Here is a 21,844-nt window from a genome sequence, read left to right on the forward strand (position 1 = left end):
AGGCTTGACTTTCCCAACCTAAAAACAAATTGTAACTAATATATACATAGATATGAATATAAAGCATGTTGTTAGCTCCCTCAGCTTGCTGACGCATGACGTGTAAAGAGACGTCATAGCAAGTATCTTTTTTTCTCTGGCTACCTGTGTATCTATTCACCTGTGTGTTCATCTGAAAGTGTTCATTCCCTCCCCGCTGTGTGTGTCTGTGTCACTGGTGTCGGCCGTCTGTGACGCGTCGCGCCCAGAGGCTGAGCGGTCGCTCCTTCTGGCCCCGATGGAAGCGAGGGCAGCCATTTAGCTGCAGCCTCCTCTCTGGTCCACCAGCCCTGCTCTCCAACCCCCCCACCACCCACCCCACCCCACCCCTCTGCCCTCCTGGCTCTGCTGGTGCTGGGGGGAATCATAGCCACTCACTCTGATGATTTATGACCATACCTGAAGCCAGTCTAAGAAGTTTGTGTGTGTGTGTGTGTGTGTGTGTGTGTGTGTGTGTGTGTGTGTGTGTGTGTGTGTGTGTGTGTGTGTGTGTGTGTGTGTGTGTGTGTGTGTGTGTGTGTGTGTGTGTGTGTGTGTGTGTGTGTGTGTGTGTGTGAAAAACAAAGAAAAAGACAAGCAAGAAAGAGCCTGTGTGTGTGTGTGTGACAGAGAGAAATAAACAACAACAACAAAAAAAAAAGCTCTGTGTGTGGGTTTAAAGACACTGAAGATGGAGAACACATCGGGGAGTTTTCAGCTTCAAGCCGAATGATAAAATTTGATTTACAGCGTTCTCTGTTGCACACAGAGCAGAGCATGGTTTAGAGTGTGTTGCAAACAGATGTGTTGGTGTGTGTTCCTCGTGTGCGGGGACACCATTATTTCTCACCTGGCCTTTAAGACTTGGCCCCCTCACTCTTTCCATGAACCTTGACTGTGCCAGCCTTCTCAAATCCAATCTCCCTTTAAAACCCATCAAATAAAAAATTCATATTGATACTCACTCTGCCTCTGCTTTCTCCACCTTTTCCCCTTCTCTCACCATCAGCAGTCCATGATGATAAATGACCTACCGTCAGATATTAAAGTCTGCAACACAATAAAAGACCAATTCTCTCCTCGTTTCCACACCTCCACATTTCTGCACTTCTCTTTTCTCAGTTTTGTTTTGGGGAAAATCCAGCCGAGCTTCTCATCCATATGGACTCAAAGTGCAACAGTTAATAAGCCTTCATGTTAAACATCCGTTCTGTGACTCGAGATTACAATTGAAACAATTAGTATATTTGATCACCAAGAAATTGTTAAAAGCTATATTTGGAGCAAAACATTCTCCGATTCCTGCTTTTCAAATGTGAGGATTTGCTGTTTCCTGTGTCATATATGCTAGTAGGTTAAATCACTTTGGGTTTTGGATTATTGGTCAGATAAAACCGCTAATTTGAAGACCTCACCTTGGGATAGTAAATTATGATTTTTCAATATTTTTTTAAATGTGACTATGGAAAAAAAGTATTAATAGATTGAAGCTCGGGAGAAACCAGCAGGAGTAAGTTCAATTTTCAAACCGGAAAATCCAACCAACTCTTTTCTCAATGAAGGTAGCTAGCAGCACTAGCTTCAACAGTCTCTAAATCTAGCTGACAGCCTGTTCCTCCAGGCTTCCCTTTAAAGCCACACCCCAAATATATCATAATGGAGGCAAACAACCAACTCGTCTATTGTTAGTTCTCACAAATGACAAGTTAGCACCTTATAGAAGACTCATGCAGTGAGTGCACGGGCAGAGTGCGGTCAGGTAGACAGGACTCGGAGCATAAATGTGTTTGTTGTCGGTATGTAAAGAGAATTCAAACAAATATAACAAAAACTGTTTCTAAAAAGACATGACTCACCCACTACAAGCAGGAAAGGACACTTTTTCTAAGGTAGATCACACACACACACACACACCAAGAGTAAATCTGAGCTGTGCTCCTCTGGATTAGCTGTGCCGGAGGGTATCTAGTGATGGTTTGTGTGAGGCAGCCCAGCTGAGCCTCTGTACTGGTCCATTACCCAGCGAGTCCTGGCTGCAGACCACCATGCACCACCACCTCAGAGAGCCTGTCAGACCAAGCGGTCAGTTTAGGCGGACTGTTGCCCGAGCAAGTTGTCTCCTGCAAATGAGCAAGGATTTGATGCTGTGATGATGGCTGGCACGCTTCAATTCTTTAGTGAAAGTGTTTTCACTTTTGAGGTTGTCAATACAGTAGTTTTTATTCCAGTAGTTCTAACGTAAAACTCTACTCGTCAAGAAGTAAGGATAGGTAAATATAGTAAATTTCACAATTTTAGTTCAAAAAGGCTTTCATACTTGTTTCAACAGTTATATTTGAGTAGAAAATGATTATTCTACAAGTTTATTATAAAACGTTTATAAAATGTTTATATAGTGTGTATCAATGATAAATAATGGGACATAAAGTCAAGGTTTACCAGTGATATAATAGGATTCACCTATCTATGATGGTACAAATTCTACAACATTCCCCTCTCTCTAAATATATTTCCTCTCTGTCTCACTTTATACTATTTTATAAATACAAATTTCAATGGATTAAATCCAAAAGAAAAAAAACTGTAAATATGAATGGGAAAAGCTGATTTTACTGGCCATGTTCAAGGACTTTGCAGTTCGGGAATGGCAAACATTCAGTAAATGACAAAACAGTTCAAACAACTGCCTACATAAATTGTTGAAATGAATAACCGTGAATTAAAATTGATATTTTCTTTCACAGTAGGGGCTATTCAAAGGGAGGTTTGCAAAGGTAAATGCCAAATCAGTTTTTATTTTTAATGGGTTTTTCATTTCGTCTCGTATCCGACATGCTTTATTTCCTTGAGATCCTCTTTGGTTATTCATTCACAAGGCCTCTGTCCACATCTCTCTCATCCTGAAAATCATGTTATTTTTAAAAATAAAAATTTTACATCACAGGTTAGTTTTGAATGCGCCAAACCTGTTGGGTGCTTTTCAATTTGTTTGACTTCACTGAGTTGGTTGGTAGAGCTTTTAACGTAAAGCTTTTACAGAGCCAATCATTTCGGATAGGCCACATCAATTATTGTGTTTCTAGGTGACGCAATATTCATCCATAAAATGAAGGAAAAAAAATGTTCCATGTGATAAAACCATGTAAAGGATTACAGAGTCATCTTAGTTAAAAGATAAATGTAGATACAAATTTAAAGATCAATATAGCAGCTGATTTACAGACCAAATAGTCAAAAAATCACTGTGGTCAAGACTTTTTCTATACAACAAACTGGAATCGGTTTGGGTATTTCCTTCCGCAGCATGGAAGGGAACATAAATATCACAGAGACAAGTATGTACATGGCTGTATTTGTGCAACGATGCGCGCTTTGCTTTTTGACAGGAGCTAAGCAGGAGCTGTTTTTAGAGCCTGTCTCGGTCCCGTCAACGCAGCATCCTGTCAGGCTCCTGAAAGTTTGAAGGGGGGGGGGTGGCTGTTGTCTCTTAATATGATGTTAATGTACTCTGGGTGACGGTAGTAGATCCGTTGCTGGGACAAGCGTTAAGCTGCGTCATTGACACTCTCTGCCGGCAGCAAGAAGAGCTGAATGAATTGCACACAAGTCATTTTTTATCCAAAAAGGGAAGACGCAAGTGGTTTATTTTCGTAAGAGTTTAGTTAAATAGAGTTGTTTGCATTTCACTGTCAAACGGTACTATTTAATACCAAGCATGCTGTGTTTTTGTTTCCTTCAAACAAGTATGTTTTCAATGACAGTGGATCCCACATAGTTTGAGTGTAAGGTGAAAGACTAAAGTAAAAGTAAAGATAAGTGTTTTTCAAAGCCCGAGTGCCTTCCCCAGTGTCTCTGTAATCACACCAAAGAGCAAGCCTTTTACATCAGATGACACAGTCAGACCAATCGGAGGCCATCATCTTGTCAAGGGACCAATTAGGCGCCTTCATTCCATCAGTGGGCCAATTGCCATGTTATCAGTTGACACTGAGAAAGATAAAGAGAGCTTAATCATATTGGAGAACTTGAACCACACAACATGTTTCTGAGAGAAAGCACGTTAGGCTACAGAGTAAATATACAGAAGTGAATAGAACACAGTTTAGAGCTATTCCGTGTGATGAAAGCCAGAACACTGCTACCAACGACAGCAGCAACAGGTGATGCACTGGCCTTGGAGTGGATGAAACTGGCTTGACATCATTCAGGCTGAATAAATAAAAAGGTTGAATGTAGAAAGAAGAGACTAAAAAGAGAGACTGAGTTTTTCAGGTACACACTCTATAAAAGCTACCCACCTAGTCAGGGCAGATCCATGTCCTGAGCTCTTTAGGATCTGTCCCTTACCATTTGCAGTGAAAGGTCGGGTAGATAAAGCACAGGCAGCATCCCAAATAGCTCCCTCATTTTACTGAGAAAGACGTGCAAGTAGAAGGTTAGGACGCATACGTTGCGTAAGATCTTCATGTTAATTGCCTGGATCATTTGCTGGACATGAGTTGAATGTAGCAAGGAGCAATTAGATGACTTGGAAACGTTACTCAGAGAATTAACCCCTCACTGAGTCCCTCAATCGTTTCACATTTTCTTCACTTTCAGGCTGGTTTTGTGGATTTGAAGCTAGTCATGGGTAAACATTGTGTAATAGTGATTCTGGTTACCCGGAGAGGTTGGAAGGTGGAGCTCCTGTGGAGCTAACGCTAGCAAATTCTGTTAGCACAGCACAGCACTTGTCGTTAGCACTTCTATGCTACGCTAGCTACTGAGGGTATACTGAATGTATACACATGCTGCTTTTGCTTTTTAATGATTGTGACAGGGAATAAAGACCTACAGTACTTTGGCTTTACAGGAACAGTGTTGTTCATTAGTTTCATTTTCTTCTGTCTCGTTCACTTTTACACAGTAATTTGTCAGCTTTAGCTTCTATCTTTATCTTTTGAACCGGTTTTCACTGCTGAACTAGTTCGACATCCTGGATATTTCCTTCAAACACACATTGCAGACCTCTCTGTCTGCTCTTTTCTGAAATCATCTTTTCCTTTTCCCATAAATTGGATAATATTTCTTCAGTGAGTGCAGTTAGTGACACTGGGCTCCATGGTGACAGATTGAGGAATAGCAGCATTCAATTGGTTCCGTCTTAGTTCAAGAGAAAATGTTGCCTTAATGCTGCTAATGCATTGCTACAGTGCTAAGGCATTTTGAGTCTTTCCACCAATGGATCTTTTAACGCAATATATTGATCATTTTCTTTTTGCTTTGAGCTCCATTTGCATGACAAGTTACCTTTCATGTTTTTGCTTAGAACTCATAATTTGATTGCAGAGGGTGCTACTAATGCGGTGCATTTTCAAATTATTATTTTTTTTATTATTAAAGGTTATTAACCCCTCATGCGAGGAGGATTGTTTAATTATTTATGCCTCTGACTCTCAGTGTTTTTTTAAGGGCAGAAGTTGGTGTGAATTGATTTTGATGGAGAACCAGACTTCCTTCACTAGCCTCCGGCAGTTTGAACCCCACCGCCCGCCAAGGGCAGACCTTTCCATCGCCTTCTGTTTTAGAGGAGATAATGATTCTCTTTTACTTGGAATAAGATTGCATTTTCCATTCCTCTCGTCCTCTATTCTTCCCTCACCTTTACCTCCCTATCCCTCGCTCTACCCCCCTCACCACCCCCCTCCCGTCCCACCTCCTCCCGTCAGTTGGCCGGTGCTCCCTCCACGGTGGCGATACTCTATCGCTCCGTCGCAGCGCAAGCGAGGAATGAGAGACAAATCAAAACCACCTTATTTCCCCTCAGTCCCGCTCACTGTGCCAGATTGAATTTGAGGTTTTTCATCTTCTTTCTCATCTTTCTCTTTTCCCTGCCTCCGTTGGCGTCCACTCAGAATTACCTGGAATCCGAGACGTCTCACAACTCGATGACGCAGTATCATTTGTGCACAGTGGAGGGAGACGGTCGTCAGCACTCACCGTTGATTCTTCTGACTCACTTTAAATCCACCGCTTTGGTTGTGTGTGCTCAAAAAAAGGACCCCGTCTTCTAAATCTCCATGCATGCAAATGTACAATTTACTTTTGGAGACTTTTATGTCCAAAATTGGCTGATCTTTTAAGAAAAATGCCGAAGCGCCTTCAGAAAACGTTAATCTTTGATGTTCCGTTTTCTGCCTTTCATGGGCAATTTCCTTGGCTCGTGGTCTGAATGTGATATATACTATATATATATATATCCCCTTACTGCCAAACGAGCTGCCAGTAGATCCTAATTCTTGATTGATAGCACAGCGTATTCTCATCAGTGGTCAACATTAGGTCAACCTTCATATTCAAAGTGCATAGGTTTGCTACGACCAAAAACCAAAGAAATGAATTCCTCTGTAACGTCAGTATGAGAAATACAAACCTTTGTTCCTAAAAGTATATTCACACCTCAACTCAATCACAGTTTGTTTGGTTCTGAAATAAGTTACCAGTCAATTTAACAAAGCAACCATTATTGCTGTGAATAGTCTCGATATTACAAATCGTAAGATAATACCTCGGGGAAAAAGGCAATGGGCCATATTAAAGAAAATGTTAGTGCCTTTTCAGCCTAATTGGTACTCCTTTAGGCAAGGCATCATTTATTTTCCTTTATTAACGATCAGTCAACTTGATATATTTTCTAAAAGTCTGGATTCAGATTACTCTAATTTGTCCCTTTTGCTCAGCATTGGACTGAACTTGATTTGGATGACCTTGGAGGGACACTCACACACATCCACTAAGACCCACTCGACACAGTTTACACACAGCACAGCAACTCATCTGGTCTAGTCATCACATGTCTTGGGAGTACACAGATTTTCTCATGTTTAAAAAAAAAAAAGAATTATACAATTATTTAAATAGATAACAATAATCTTCTTCAACACAGAAAGCAGCGCACACTCATACACTCATTTTAAGAATTCTTTGTGGGACTCTCCCCGCTGATTGCACCTGATTTCAGGAATAGCTACCGATGTATGACCAAGGCGGTCTCATCTGAAAATGGAAACTGACAGGCACATTTGCATCGTGCGCTGATTAAACTACACAGCAGTGTGTGTTGGAGGAAGTCTGAAGGAGGAAGAAGGTGCATGTGAGTAAAAGCATAGTCTTCTTTAATATTCAGATGACCGATTAGATATGCTGAATGGAATTATTTTATCCACAATTGCCCACGTGTGTCCACACCATTAACATGAAGACACAATAGGCTTTATTTGATGGTGAAAGACCAATTTAACATATTAAAACTATCCAGAACCAACATGTTAAACCCAATAGTGTAACAATAAAATCAAACAGAAGCATGCGCTGCAGAGGTAGCAACCTGTAAGTAGTGCAGCTGGTCCTGGTAGTGGCTCTGAGTTGCTGGATGTGTGTCGAGGGGGGGGGGCACCTGGCTCGGGCTACCTGAGAAAAATGACTCTCATCTTCCACTCTGTTGGACCCACTCCCACCCATCCTCCCTTCACCCCACCTTTTCATTTTCAATTATGGGTTGGAATATGAATCTTTAATAGGTTGATAATTGTGCTAGCATATTTGCTGTCACCCACCATTAGCCCAGATTAATTAGCCCATTTAGTTTAGCTTAAGAAAGTGTCTGGTTGAGGAATGGGTCCACCGATGGAAGACGAGAGAGAGAGAGTAGAATCAGCACAATCTGCTCTGTATCATAACGCCATCTTTCTCCTGCCTTCCTCTCCGTCTCTTTGCGTTGTTCGCCTCCCTGCCTTTTCCCTCTCTGCTGCTTTCTCTTTCTCTTTCTCTCATCCAACTTTTACTCTGTTAGTCTTTCTTTTTTTTTGTCGCGCCACGACTTTTAAGTGGTTGGTGGGGAGACTGATGGGGCAAGTCAAGTAGTTGAAACTTTCTTACAACTATTAATTCTGTAATTAGCACTTTAGTTTGAGCCAGTGGTGCAACTTGTCCGTGTAAGTCCGTCATCTAAAAAGATCATTTTTGGAGATCAATAAATTCATGACCAGCTGGGCCAAAATATATCGTCCAACAAAAGTCGTTATCGTGACAAGTTTAAATGCGGGTAGTGTAGTTTAGCTGGGTTTAACAAAGCACGAGAATGTATGGAATGAAAAAGATATCGATTTTGATCAATTTTTTTCACTTTCCATAGCGAGTCTAACAATGTTACAGGAGCGCAGTACTTCATCGGCTGAGTTCTCCTTTAAGCACTTCTTAAGCAGGTTTTGGAATAAAGAAAGAATGTACAACGCTCTATAGACTAGTCCAGGGGTCTTCAAAGTTTTTCAGGCCAAGGACCCTCAAACTGATAGAGAGATGGAGCAGGGACCCCCGATTATATATATTGTATAAAATTGTGTTTTATATTAAATGGGCCTAGTACCGTGTATACCTCTTTATTGTGCGTTCAATACTAAGCTATTCAAATAATACACAGGTTCATATATTCATGTTTTTATTTTAAACATGTGCAAGGTACAGTGAGTAGGGAGGCCGTGCACTGCCATTTATAAACACACCTTGTCAGCTGATACCAATGCCAATATCAACATTGTCTGTTAATTGCATGATAATCATCATACAAGCTATTCACACTGATGTTTTCATTTTAAACATAAATGTGGAAACGAGAATGAGTGATGGCCTATTAGTGCCACTGCCATGCATAAACATACCTGTTGTCTTGCATACAATACTGAACTTTTAAATAATGGACACATTCATGTTTGGAAAAAAAAATTGTCTAATCAACCAAAAATGCCACGGACCCCCTGCAGTACCTCTGCGGACCCCCTAGGGGTCACGGACCCCCTGTTGAAGACCTCTGGACTAGTCCAATAATGTATTTTAGCATCTTTCACTGTTTTGGTTTTATTTGCCGCAACTGTTTTAGTTCACTCACTGGTTTCTTTAATGTTGTTTCATTCATAAACCACTGTACACATCCTGCCCAGAACCAAATAGCAGACAGACACACTTAACAACATAGTGGTGGATTTCCTCAACTCAGAATTTTGGTGGAGACCAAAAACAGAGCTAAGATTGGATTAAAATATGTCAAGTGGCCGAAAGCAAGACTCAAAATGAGTGTTGCTCCAGGCATGCTGGATGTGGAATCGGGCAACTGATTGTTCCGCCAAGTGGCCAAAAGAATAATCAATGTTTTAAAAAGTTCAGTGTTGACGGATGTGGTGTTGGACCCTGCTGGCATTTCACATCCGGAGAGAGACAACCAAGTTGACATTTGTGCCCCCCATTCATTGTTGACTTATATCATGTCAAACACTGACCAAAAGCCTCAAGAAGGCTGACAAAAAAAGGGTTGCTGCATGTTTGGCTTTCTTAATGAGCCACTCATTTGCTGCAAAAAAAAAAGATACATGCAAAATGGCAAAACGGAGAAAAAGTGTGTCGAAACAAACTCGTTTGCGCGTTCGTTGTCTGTGTGTAATTGGCAGCACGAGCGCAAATCTCAGGTTGCGGGAAATCATTTGATTCTGTTAGTGAGAAAAGTATTGCTTAATGGAGCTTTAATCGCACTCTCCACCTTGGGATAAGCGGTGTGTGTGTGTGCGCGGTAATGGTGTAACTTGGCCATGTCACTTGCTGTATATCTCTCAGCAGGCAGTGGGAAATGAGGTCTAATCGGAGGGATATTAAAGTCACAATAGACTGCTCCTGCTATTAAGGCCTGTCAGCCCTGGCCTCCTCTCTCACCTTGATATCTCTCAGTCTCTGAATATTTATATACATCACGGACTAATCGCACAGTGCAATATGTGCATTCCTCTTTTTGTGTGTGCGCGCGCGTGCTGGAGCGTCCAGAAATTGATCATCACTGTGGCCACTCAAGGACTCTGAATGTGTTTGTGTGTCCCTGCTCATGCGGTCCACCCTTCATGTCCTCTGATCCTCCAGGTGCAGTGGGGGCGAGGCTGCTCTCAGGTCAGAACAAACCCGTGGCCATGGATGTGGACGAGGAGGAGAATATGAGTGAGTCGACTCTTGATTTTTTTCCCACTTCCTGGTCTTCCTTTTAGATGTCCGTCTGTGTTTTTGTTTCCCTCCCGTCTGTCTGCCTGCACGTCTCCCCTCGCATGCCTTCTTTGACGTGTAATCAGTGTGAACGCGTTTTGCTCGCCTGTATTAGCACAGTTCCTATCCCACATTTCACAGAATAAAGTAACAAGCACAGGAATGCAAATCTAACGCTGTACATACAAATGTTCCCTAAAAATATGTCTGAAAAACAAAAACACTGTTGTGTTGCTAATCACATTCAGTTGCCCCTCCATGAGCATGATGGCAGCCATCATTTGTCCTTACCCGAACCAAGACGCAGAGCAGTGCATACACCCACAAATACACACACAGCTGATTATACGGAAACTTTTTTTTTTTTTTTAGGGAGGAAGCCATCATTACATCTGAGAGGCTTCGGGGTGATATTACAGATTGCCTCTGCCTCCGATTCTCTCTTCAGAAAAGTCCTCTCAACTCCAATTGAAAGTTAATTAGACATTTCGGTTTGAGCTCGGTAACTGAGCCTTCAGACCCCCCCCCCACACACACCGTAGCGATTCCGCGCTCGCGTTCAAAGAGAGCCGTCGCTGCCTCGCAGTGCCTTTACCCGCGATACAAATGAACCGTTCCTGTTGCGGTGTCACAATCTGTGTCTTTGCTCCGGTGTTATGCGCTGAGTCAAATACGCAGCGTAGCGAAGCCTCTGAAGCCTCTTTCTTACATTTCTGCTGCCAGTCGAAATATATATTTGAAGATAAAACACAGACTAAGCTCACACAAGCCTATTTCCTTTAATACCGAGGGAACACCACAGGAAAACATGAAAGAATCTCAGGCTTTCATGTGACAACCTTTTGCGGTTCTCGAAATTCTTTAATCACACGAATCATTCCAAATCAAAAAGCCCAACAAACAAGTGGCACTTAAAATAGAGTTGTGATAGAAGACTTCTGTTTTCTGCATTATTTGGTTCATGCAACCCTTACAGGGAATTTAAACTCTGACAGATCCATGCCATATGGGATGTTTTGTCTTCGCATAACTAATGTACGCTGATTACACAGACGCTGGTATGAAAACGAACACGACCGCATGTGTGTGCCATAACTCATTGCATGGTGTCATGGCTGCTGCTCTATGGCTTTTGTCCTCTGATCTGATGTGGAGTACTACTGGATATCCATCGTCCTGCAAAAAGTTTTACTATAAAATAAGCTTTTTGGAATTTCAACCCTGCAGAAAAAAGTTTAAATGTGATGAATGAGACAATTTTGAAACAGAGAGAGGGAGCTCCAGTTATTTTTTCTTCTGTGTGCTGTTATTTCAATGTATTTGTCTGTGCAGCATGCTAGAGTTGTCAGTGTGTGATTACATTTGTTTTTGATTGGCTTATTGTTCTCTACACCCCATAAGTATAACTGTTTTAAGAGAGGTATTGACGGTATTTAAGCATATTTTGCATTCAATTCAATGGAGATCTGAAGTCCTCCTTTAATTTGTACATTCGTCCACCACGGCATAAATTGAGTCACCTCATGCCGCAGCATCTGTGGTGGCTAAAGGTCGTTGGCTGAGATTGCGTCCCTGTCCAACACACAAATTTCACCTGTCATCGTTTTGATCAGTGACAGTTTCGTCTTGGCTACAGTTGTGCATTGCTGTCTCTCCTTTCCCTTTTTTATTTGCAAAATCCCTGTTTGTAGAATGCACGCACGCACACACCACAAACATATTGCATGTTCTCTGTGCAGATATTGCTCGTAAATTGAAGGCTATGCAGTTTGTGTTCTTGATCTTAGGAATAAGTGTCTTTTTTTTTTTTGTGCTGCCTTTTAGAAATGTCAATTGCAGTATGCAGATGGTAACGGCATGCCGGTACACTTTGCAACCTAAAACACTGTGTTCTCTGACAAGCTCCACGGGGGGGATCTCAGAGGCGCAGGGTCTTATGAATGGCACCTCATTAGAATACAGATTTTGAATTCCGAGTTTCCTCATTTTGAACACAACAGTCATTCTTTTCCAAATCTTATGAAAAAAACGGGCACACAGCATTTTAACCTCCCACCAGCCAAGACTTTAGGATCCTGCAGTAGGTGGAGTCTTCTCCTTCCGCCTCTTTGATGTATCCTCCTGTTTGCCTGGTCCTCAGCTCCTCCCCCTGCACTCCTCCCCTGCACCCCCTCAACCCAAACCTACAATCCCACTCATGCACACTGCGGCCTCTCTTTCTCCTGAGTACCGCAAGGAGTAACCTATCAAGCCTTTGCTGAAGGATGTTATAAATGAAAATTTTTGCCAATATTCCATCCACTTTGCTAACTGGATACGGTGATATGTGTTCCTCAGTAGGGTGTAGTTCAGGACCTGCAGTTTCAAACTGAACACTTAAAATGTACCTAATTCCTCTGTAGGCACTCAAGCGATTACAAATTGATAGAGTGGATGAGGAACAGCTCTGTTGATGTGTGTGCATTTTTTATGTTTGAGACCCATAACACTGTGCGACCGGAGAAGAATACAGTAGTTAAATATGTCTCCCACGTTACCCTCACCATCAGAATAACAAGCCTTCATAACTATAACTTTAGGAGGTTCATTTCAAAAATGAAATACTTTATAACCAAAATATAGTCCACAAAATGTCCCGATACTGGACTCTTTAACAACAATAGATGTACTGATGGTGTTCTACTATTTGTAGTAATATCTATAGTCAGCAGATTAATATGTTCAATCAAATTAAAAGACAGCTTATCTTGCTTTGATTAAGGAACACAAATCATTGGTTCAGTTCCAAAGAGTGATAAAGGAATCTATAAATTTTGCATTTACAAGATCCTGCAACGAAGGCGTTGTAAGTTACTCTTTCTGGGCACCGCAGGTTCGAGCAGCACCGATGTTAAGGAAAACCGAAACCTGGACAACGTGTCCTGCAAAGACGGGATGGGAGTGGCTGAACAGCTCCCCAATGGAAGCGGCCTGGGCAGTCGAAAGCGCCCCTTAGAAGAGGGCAGCAATGGGCACACGCACTCCAAGTTCCGTGCCAAGAAGCGCAAGAAAACACCGGGTCCGGTCCTGCCCAAGAACGCTCTGATGCAGCTGAACGAAATCAAACCGGGTCTACAGTACAAACTGCTGTCTCAGACGGGACCAGTCCACGCACCAGTTTTTGTCATGACTGTGGAGGTCAATGGACAGATGTTCGAGGGCATGGGCCCGACTAAGAAGAAGGCGAAGCTAAATGCGGCAGAGAAAGCGCTGCGTTCCTTCGTCCAGTTCCCCAATGCCTCTGAGGCGCACCTGGCCATGGGTCGAACGCTGACGGTGAACACGGACTTTACATCCGACCAAGCCGACTTCCCAGACATGCTCTTCAACGGCTTCGAGACCCCAGCCGCACCTGAAGAATCCTTCTATCTAGGCTCCAATGGTAGCAACTCCTTAAACTCACTCGGGGAGTACCCGCTGCCCACGCCGCCCGGCAGCAACCTCGCCCAGGCCCCGTTGCCCCCTCCGTCGACATTCAGCTCGCCCTCCAGTGGCAAAAACCCAGTCATGATCCTCAATGAGCTCAGGCCAGGCCTCAAATATGACTTTGTCTCAGAGAGTGGCGAGAGCCACGCAAAGAATTTTGTGATGTCAGTAACGGTGGATGCACAGACGTTTGAAGGCTCAGGGCGCAACAAGAAGCTGGCTAAAGCCCGGGCAGCGCAGGCGGCGCTCTCGGCTCTCTTCAACATGCAGCTAGACCAGACACCATCCCGGCAACCCATACCAAGAGAGGGATTGCAGCTTCACCTACCCCAGGTAAGATGTTTCTTTCTCTCTGTATAGATTGCCATACGTGTAGAGAGTCTCACCACATCAGAAAAGAAACTCAAGCATTTCATGTATTTTCTCAAGATGTTCAACAATTGGAATCAAACGATCCACCTCATGCTTTCTTCTAGTGCATTGAAAAAGGTCTACCTGGTTTTAGGCTTTTTTAGAGTTGAGAGAGGTAAAAACCACAAATACTGAGATGGGTTTTTAGAATTGCAGGGTGATGTAAACACCCTACTAACACATAACTCTATACATTTGATCCAGCTCAACTAATCATTGTCATGCGGATGATCAAGATGCCAGTGCCCGGTCCATATCTTACTCCTCCCTAGGCCACGTTCATCTTTCATCTCGGTAAAGCATAAAAGATTTCAGAGGAATTACAGCCCTCTTCTTAATGAGTGTATTCCAAAAATGAATGGCTGACCGGATTAATTCATGAAAGTATAATTTGTGTATTTGACAAAAGATGTGACCAGAACTAAGCAAGAAAGTACCGTTGTTTAACAATAAAACCTCACTCATCTCAGGTGTGCAGGGATAAAAGGTGGCTGGCTGCTTTTGATGCGACTGTAGCGGTGACTGTCAGAGTGTGTGGAGAGAGATAGCACAGTCGGCAAGGCTAATCAGCACAACACACTGTCAACAGTGTGTTTTCTTTTCTCTCTTTACTCACTCTCTCCACTTGTCAACTGATTTATTCGACGAGAACCCCATTTTAACGATTGAGCCCCCCACTAATTGCTCTATTAATTCTCTGTTGCTCTGTATTTAATTTCCGCAGCCTGTTTCCATCTGGCAAGAAACTAATGGGGACAAATGGTTGGATGCCACTGCTGTTTCAAAAAAGAAGAAACATGTTAACTTTTGTTTAGTATTTTATAGTTTGAGCTGTTTTGTTGACGCTCAAACCATAAAAGTCATCAAAAAAACGCATTTAGGCACACAAGGAGGAAAATAAGTGTTCTTTTACTCACTCCCGAAAGGAAACATTATTTTGGACACAAGTGTTTTTTTTGTCTGCGTGATCGGTACTCTAGCTCTACAGATTAACAGTCATCCAGACACCGTAGACGACCTTGGCATTCGAAAGCCAAATGATCCGGCTACGAGTGGGTGACTCCAAAGTAGCAGGGAAGTAATATTGGACTAATCTCTTTAATACGTGGCCATCCAGCCGTCATCTCTCCTCTTGGTTGTCGTCATTTTTCATCACATTAGCAATGGATAAAGAGGAGGTGGCTGTTTAAAGAACAAAGGACGTGTGAAGTTCACTCGAGGTTTAGACCGGAGCTTTTTAAACCTCGTGGAATGCCGACAAACACTTTGTTCACATCTGTTGCTCGGGGTTTACTTGTTCGCTTGTTTTTTTTTTGCTTCGCTGTCAGAAGGGAGATGGTAAATTATAACTGTCATGCCAAACTCAAACAGCGTTGCTTGAAAGGGGGTTAGGTATACCTCAGGGGGTCAACCCAGTTTCACTTGTTGCCGTTTCAACGCTCCGACGCTTGCTTTGGAGCCGAGTGCGAACACTGTGACAGGTACAGGGTGCTCTAGGGGAAGATAACATCAGACGCGCTTTGTAAACTGACATATCTGACACAAGCTCGTGTGTGTGTGTGTGTGTGTGTGTGTGTGTGTGTGTGTGTGTGTATGTGTATGTGTATGTGTATGTGTGTGTGTATGTGTATGTGTATGTGTATGTGTATGTGTATGTGTATGTGTATGTGTATGTGTGTGTGTGTGTGTGTGTGATTCCAGGTTCTGGCTGATGCAGTGTCTCGCCTGGTGGTGGATAAGTTCAGTGAGCTGACAGAAAACTTCACCTCCCCCCATGCGCGACGGAAAGTGCTTGCAGGAGTGGTCATGACAACAGGTATGTTACGGTGGGAAGACGTGTTCGGTGCTTTTCGTGCTGACAAAATACGGCACTGACAGTCAATTCTCAGGTATTACCCAAAGGGAAATTCAAGTTGCAAGGCTCATAGAGAAGCTGAGAAAAAAACAGTTAAGTTTAAATTTGCTCAGTCCGATAAGGTTTTCTCAAAAATTAATGGAAACAATGCTCATGCCAAATGGAAACGACACCCACTGAAATACAGTTGTGTGAAAAAGTGTTTGCCCCCTTCCTGATTTCTTATTTATTTGCATGTTTGTCACACTTAAATGTTTCAGATCATCAAACAAATTTAAATATTAGACAAAGATAACACAAGTAAACACAAAATGCAGTTTTTAAATGAAGGTTTTTATTATTAAGGGGGAAAAAAAATCCAAACCTGCATGGCCCTGTGTGAAAAAGTGATTGCCCCCTAAACCTAATAACTGGTTGGGCCACCCTTAGCAGCAACAACTGCAATCAAGCGTTTGCGATAACTAGCAATGAGTCTTTTACTGCGCTGTAGAGGAATTTTGGCCCACTCATCTTTGCAGAATTGTTGTAATTCAGCCACATTGGAGGGTTTTCGAGCATGAACCGCCTTTTTAAGGTCATGCCACAGCATCTCAATCGGATTCAGGTCGGGACTTTGACTAGGCCACTCCAAAGTCTTCATTTTGTTTTTCTTAAGCCATTCAGAGGTGGACTTGCTGGTGTGTTTTGGATCATTGTCCTGCTGCAGAACCCAAGTGCGCTTCAGCTTGAGGTCACGAACAGATGGCCGGACATTCTCCTTCAGGATTTTTTGGTAGACAGCAGAATTCATGGTTCCATTTACCACAGCAAGTCTTCCAGGTCCTGAAGCAGCAAAACAGCCCCAGACCATCACACTACCACCACCATATTTTACTGTTGGTATGATGTTCCTTTTCTGAAATGCCGTGTTACTTTTACGCCAGATGTAATGGGACATACACCTTCCAAAAAGTTCAACTTTTGTCTCGTCAGTCCACAGAGTATTTTCCCAAAAGTCTTGGGGATCATCAAGATGTTTTCTGGCAAAACTGAGACGAGCCTTTGTTCTTTTTGCTCAGCAGTGGTTTTCGTCTTGGAACTCTGCCATGCAGGCCATTTTTGCCCAGTCTCTTTCTTATGGTGGTGTCATGAACACTGACCTTAATTGAGGCAAGTGAGGCCTGCAGTTCTTTGGATGTTGTTCTGGGGTCTTTTGTGACCTCTTGGATGAGTCGTCGCTACACTCTTGGGGTAATTTTGGTCGGCCGGCCACTCCTGGGAAGGTTCACCACTGTTCCATGTTTTCGCCATTTGTGGATAATGGCTCTCACTGTGGTTCGCTGGAGTCCCAAAGCTTTAGAAATGGCTTTGTAACCTTTTCCAGACTGATAGATCTCAATTACTTTGTTTCTCATTTGTTCCTGAATTTCTTTGGATCGCAGCATGATGTCTAGCTTTTGAGGATCTTTTGGTCTACCTCACTTTGTCAGGCAGGTCCTATTTAAGTGATTTCTTGATTGAGAACAGGTGTGGCAGTAATCAGGCCTGGGTGTGGCTAGAGAACTTGAACTCAGCTTTCCAAAGATGTGATAAACCACAGTTAATTTATGTTTTAACAGGGGGGGCAATCACTTTTTCACACAGGGCCATGTAGGTTTGGATTTTTTTTTTTTCTTAATAATAAAAACCTTCATTTAAAAACTGCATTTTGTGTTTACTTGTGTTATCTTTGTCTAATATTTAAATTAGTTTGATGATCTGAAACATTTAAGTGTGACAAACATGCAAAAAAATAAGAAATCAGGAAGGGGGCAAACACTTTTTCACACAACTGTATATATGATGAACTTATGAAATGTAATGCATTGTTATAGAATAGACAACCCAACAGCATATAAAGTAGTTAAAGATCGCATCCCGACATGTTTCATGACTATCTCTGCCTTACTGGAAAAAAAGGTTTTCACTTAAATTTTAATTTTAATTTTTTTTAATTGTTAATTTTAAATAATTTTTACCAAGTTGCTGGTATATAATGAATTATTTGAATAATAAATAACAATTCAGGACATTTATATCTATGTGTGTATTTGTTACATTTTGTTTTACAAAGCAACAATGTAAGTCGGGCCTGATGTTGCCTGACACATGATCCCAGTCGCTTATTAATGTAACACTGGTATCAGATCGGTACTCTGTACCCGAATATTTCCCGTCATTGACGGAGTCTGGTAAGTCCAGTCTCCAGTGTGGCAGCAGAAGTGCGTTCTCTTCTGTCCGTTGCCGTACAAACACACAATCTATAAGCCTGTTCTGTTGTTATTATTGATTAAAATAAACACACAAGTACAGTACCGTGGAATGCGCAATTTATTGTAAAAGACGGATGTAATCATTTCCAAAAATTCTGTATTTGAACACCGGATCTTTAAATCAGTACTCACACAGAACGGATTGCTAGCGGACCGTGAGATTAGTGCTGGGCGGTATGACCAAAAATGTGTATCACGGTATTTTGTAAGATTCTGGCGGTTTCACGGTATATCACGGTATTTTTTTCTATTTTTCACGGTATGTGTCTCACCAAAATACCCAAAAAAGCATCCGAGGACCGTAATCGCATACACTCTTCGTATTCCAACACATGTTTTCGGCTGAGGTGATTGACTAAATTGCTAGTGTTGCCATCAGAGGCAATAACAGCAGCTCGACAAACTTTACAATATATCGTCTTTTGATCTACGTTGGATTTTTTGAAACCAAAAAACCTCCAAACAGCAGACACAGCTCCTCTCTTGGGTACAAATTGTATTGGTGCATCTCCAGTCTCTCTTTGTTCCTCCTGCATCGCTCTTTTCTGTTCTTTAATGTAGCGACGGAGCTTCTTCTAGCTGTTAGCAGACTGTTGTGCTAGCGGGCTAGCTAGCTAGCGAGCTGTACCCAGCATGATGTTCGGCGGTGTAATTTTATAAATGTACAATTATTAGTGTTACAAATTGTTTGTGTCACAAACTGTTGTGTCATGGTGTTTTGCCCTGTTAAAGAGCGTTAGTTGTGGGTTATTAATTGTTGTTATAAAGTTATAACCATGACTAGGGGTCCCTCTCAATACACTTAAGATAACTAGCTCCGACTGTAGCGCCCTTAGCGGTGAACAATATATTTTGCTGCCTGTTGAAGAGCGACAGCAGTTGTTTCGGCTATAAACAACACCGTCATACACACCGTATGACGGTGTGTGAAAAATTGATATCATACGAGAAATTAAAACCGGTATACCGTATACCGCCCAGCACTACATGAGATGTTCACTGAGTTTGACAAAAAGTGTATTGGATTAGAATCACAGACTCTTCCTTCAAATACGCCTCGAGCCTATGTCTTATTACAATTAGAATCTTCAAATAACGAGTAATAATAGATTATAACTGAATTTTTCGGTCAAAGCCCAGGTATCGGTATCGGGAGTTAAAAAGTCTGAAGCCCTTTTCTGGTGGCTTCAAGTTTCCACTTCACACTTGTGTAGTCGCATACTGGATCACGATTGGCTTCCGCACTTTGTCACAAAATCATGCGCACAGGCACACGTGTTAAGCTGAGAGTTAAGATGAGCGCAGAGAAAGATTCCCGCTCCAGCAGATGAATGAGGGCGCTCTGGAGGGTTAGACAAGGACAATAGGTAAAGAGATTGGATTATTTTTTTTAAATTGCAAATTATTAATACGACAGACAACTCTGCAAACGATTGCCTCCTGTCCGATCAAGGGCACTAAAACACAATTTAGACCGGTGGCATATGTACGCCTGTACTTTAAGAGTGCGTTGACTGATGTGCCTTTGTCCCCCTTTACCCCCGACAGGGATAGATGTGAAGGAGGCACAGGTAATTTGTGTCTCCACAGGAACCAAATGCATCAACGGGGAGTACATGAGTGACCGCGGCCTGGCACTCAACGACTGCCACGCTGAGATAATCGCCCGCCGCTCGCTCATCAGGTACCTCTACGGCCAGCTGGAGTTCTTCCTCAGGTCAGTGCACGGCGTCAAATCTGTTTAGCCTGCAATGTCGGGAAGGTTGCTTGTATTGATAATCTAACTACACGTCTTTAGACTGCTCTGTCCTGAATCTAATTCCGTCCAGTTGAATGAGCTGCTATGCTGTTCTGTTAGCCGTTTGGCCGATTTAAGTCTTTTTCACAACCGCAGCAAGGAGGACCAGCATAAGTCGATATTCGTGCCGTGTGACAAGGGGGGCTACAGGTTAAAGGACAACGTTCAGTTCCACCTCTACATCAGCACCTCGCCCTGCGGAGACGCCCGGATCTTCTCCCCACACGAGGCCGGAGTTGAAGGTACATCTCTCCTCCTCAGCTCAGCCGGCATGTTTTTTTTTTTCGGTATTGTTCAGAATTCAGTTTCAACAACGGCGTCGTTTTTTAAAAATGTAATTCAGTTTGTAGGTTTTCCTCTCTTATGCTTGGTTTCATTTAATTAGAATTTTACCCCGAATCCAAATACGAATTACAGGCGCATTTAAACAAGGCTCTGGTAATTAGAGCTTTTTGTCACTCGCTGTCTGTCTCTATCAGTCTTCCTCCCGCCCAGCACACTCACACTGTCTGTCTGATTAACCTCCCTCTTACTCTTGTCAAAGTGTTTTCCGTTGCACATGGCAGACTTAATAGAAAACAGCCACATTCAATTAGTCGCTGAATAGATGGCGCCTGCTGGCGGAACAGTAGAAAACATTGATAACATAATAATAAATAACAGGCCTCGCTTTTGCGGAAGCCATTTTTCCATCTGTCCTTTCTTGGCATCTCTTTTTTTGAAGATATTTGCACACTGATAGGGATCCAAAAATGTCCATCAATTTTCTGATTACTTCTACAGTTGTGCACTTTCATGTATCTCTTTCTTCCTTATTTTATTTCTCTCTTCCCATGTTGTCTCGCGCAGACCAAGGAGACAGACATCCCAACCGGAAAGCACGGGGCCAGTTAAGGACCAAAATTGAGTCGGGGGAAGGAACCATCCCTGTGAGGTCCAGCAACACCATCCAGACCTGGGACGGGGTGCTGCAGGGGGAGAGGTTACTCACCATGTCCTGCAGTGACAAGATCGCAAGGTGATTTGTCTCAAACTTAGGACAATCATAGCTCTTACAAAGTGTGTCTGCAGACACTGTCATTAATATTCCAATTAATATTTAGTTATAACCAACAGCCAAAGCTTTGTTGTTCTCTGTCTGTTATTTCACAGAGAATCAGTAAAGGAATACTTCAAAATTTTGGGTCATATGTTAATTAAGTTTCTTGCCGAGAGTTAGATGAGAAGATCGATGCCACTCTTGTCTGTACGCTAAATGTGAAGCTAAAGTAAGCAGCCTGTTAGCTTAGCTTAACATAAAGACTAACTTAGCATGGAGCCTGGCTCTGTTGCAAAGAAAATCCACCTACCAACCCCTCTAAAGTTTATTGTTTAACACATTTAATCCCCAAATTCCCTAAATAGTTCTTTAATCAGAATGTACATTTTGCTTCATATGCTACATCATATTTAGCCATATAGTTTCATGATACTCTTTTTTGTTATTCTCGTTTGTTTTATTTACTCACGCTGTGATGAATTGCATTATATCCCAGCTTTGTCATTTCAAGTCTATCATGTTCTCTAAGGAGTGTCAGGGACAGCTGAATTGATGGATCCTCTGTCCCTGGGGCATTTTTGCAGGCAGATCATAGCGTCTTTAGTCTCTGTCCATGTTCAAGGCAACACTGTGCCTCCCTAGTGATGAACGATAAAACTTCTCCATAACTCTTCTCGGGAGCCCTTTTTCCTCCTCCTCCTCTTCCTCTTCCTCCGCCATCGAGGATGGTAATACCTTGCCTGAACGCGCGGAGTGATTGAACGATGAGTGCGTAGTTGATGGGGGATGATGTCGACCAAGTAGCCGATGCTGTTTGCGCTGCGCGACGAGTCTTGTTGTCGGCGCTGGTGCTAGAGGTTCAGATCTGTGTGTGGCTGGCCGAAGTGGAGCGATCCAAGTCAGTAGAGGGC

At 42.5% G+C, this 21,844-nt stretch overlaps 1 protein-coding gene across 2 annotated transcripts in view; it reads left to right on the top strand.

The window, feature by feature from the left end:
- Positions 1-21,844, top strand: part of adarb1b (adenosine deaminase RNA specific B1b) — a 49,430-nt gene that overhangs the window by 17,425 nt on the left and 10,161 nt on the right. For both annotated transcript variants that reach the window (XM_076105092.1, XM_076105103.1), the window contains exons 4-9: positions 9,958-10,032; positions 12,947-13,872; positions 15,652-15,766; positions 19,645-19,813; positions 19,991-20,136; positions 20,744-20,912. In XM_076105092.1, coding sequence (XP_075961207.1) covers positions 10,005-10,032; positions 12,947-13,872; positions 15,652-15,766; positions 19,645-19,813; positions 19,991-20,136; positions 20,744-20,912 — 1,553 coding nt within the window. In that variant the 5' untranslated portion in view covers positions 9,958-10,004. The remainder of the gene's footprint in view (positions 1-9,957; positions 10,033-12,946; positions 13,873-15,651; positions 15,767-19,644; positions 19,814-19,990; positions 20,137-20,743; positions 20,913-21,844) is intronic.

Source organism: Anarhichas minor, unplaced genomic scaffold (assembly GCF_050575085.1).
Source record: "Anarhichas minor isolate MPS153535 unplaced genomic scaffold, ASM5057508v1 ptg000004l, whole genome shotgun sequence".
NCBI classification, from domain to species: Eukaryota; Metazoa; Chordata; class Actinopteri; order Perciformes; family Anarhichadidae; genus Anarhichas; species Anarhichas minor.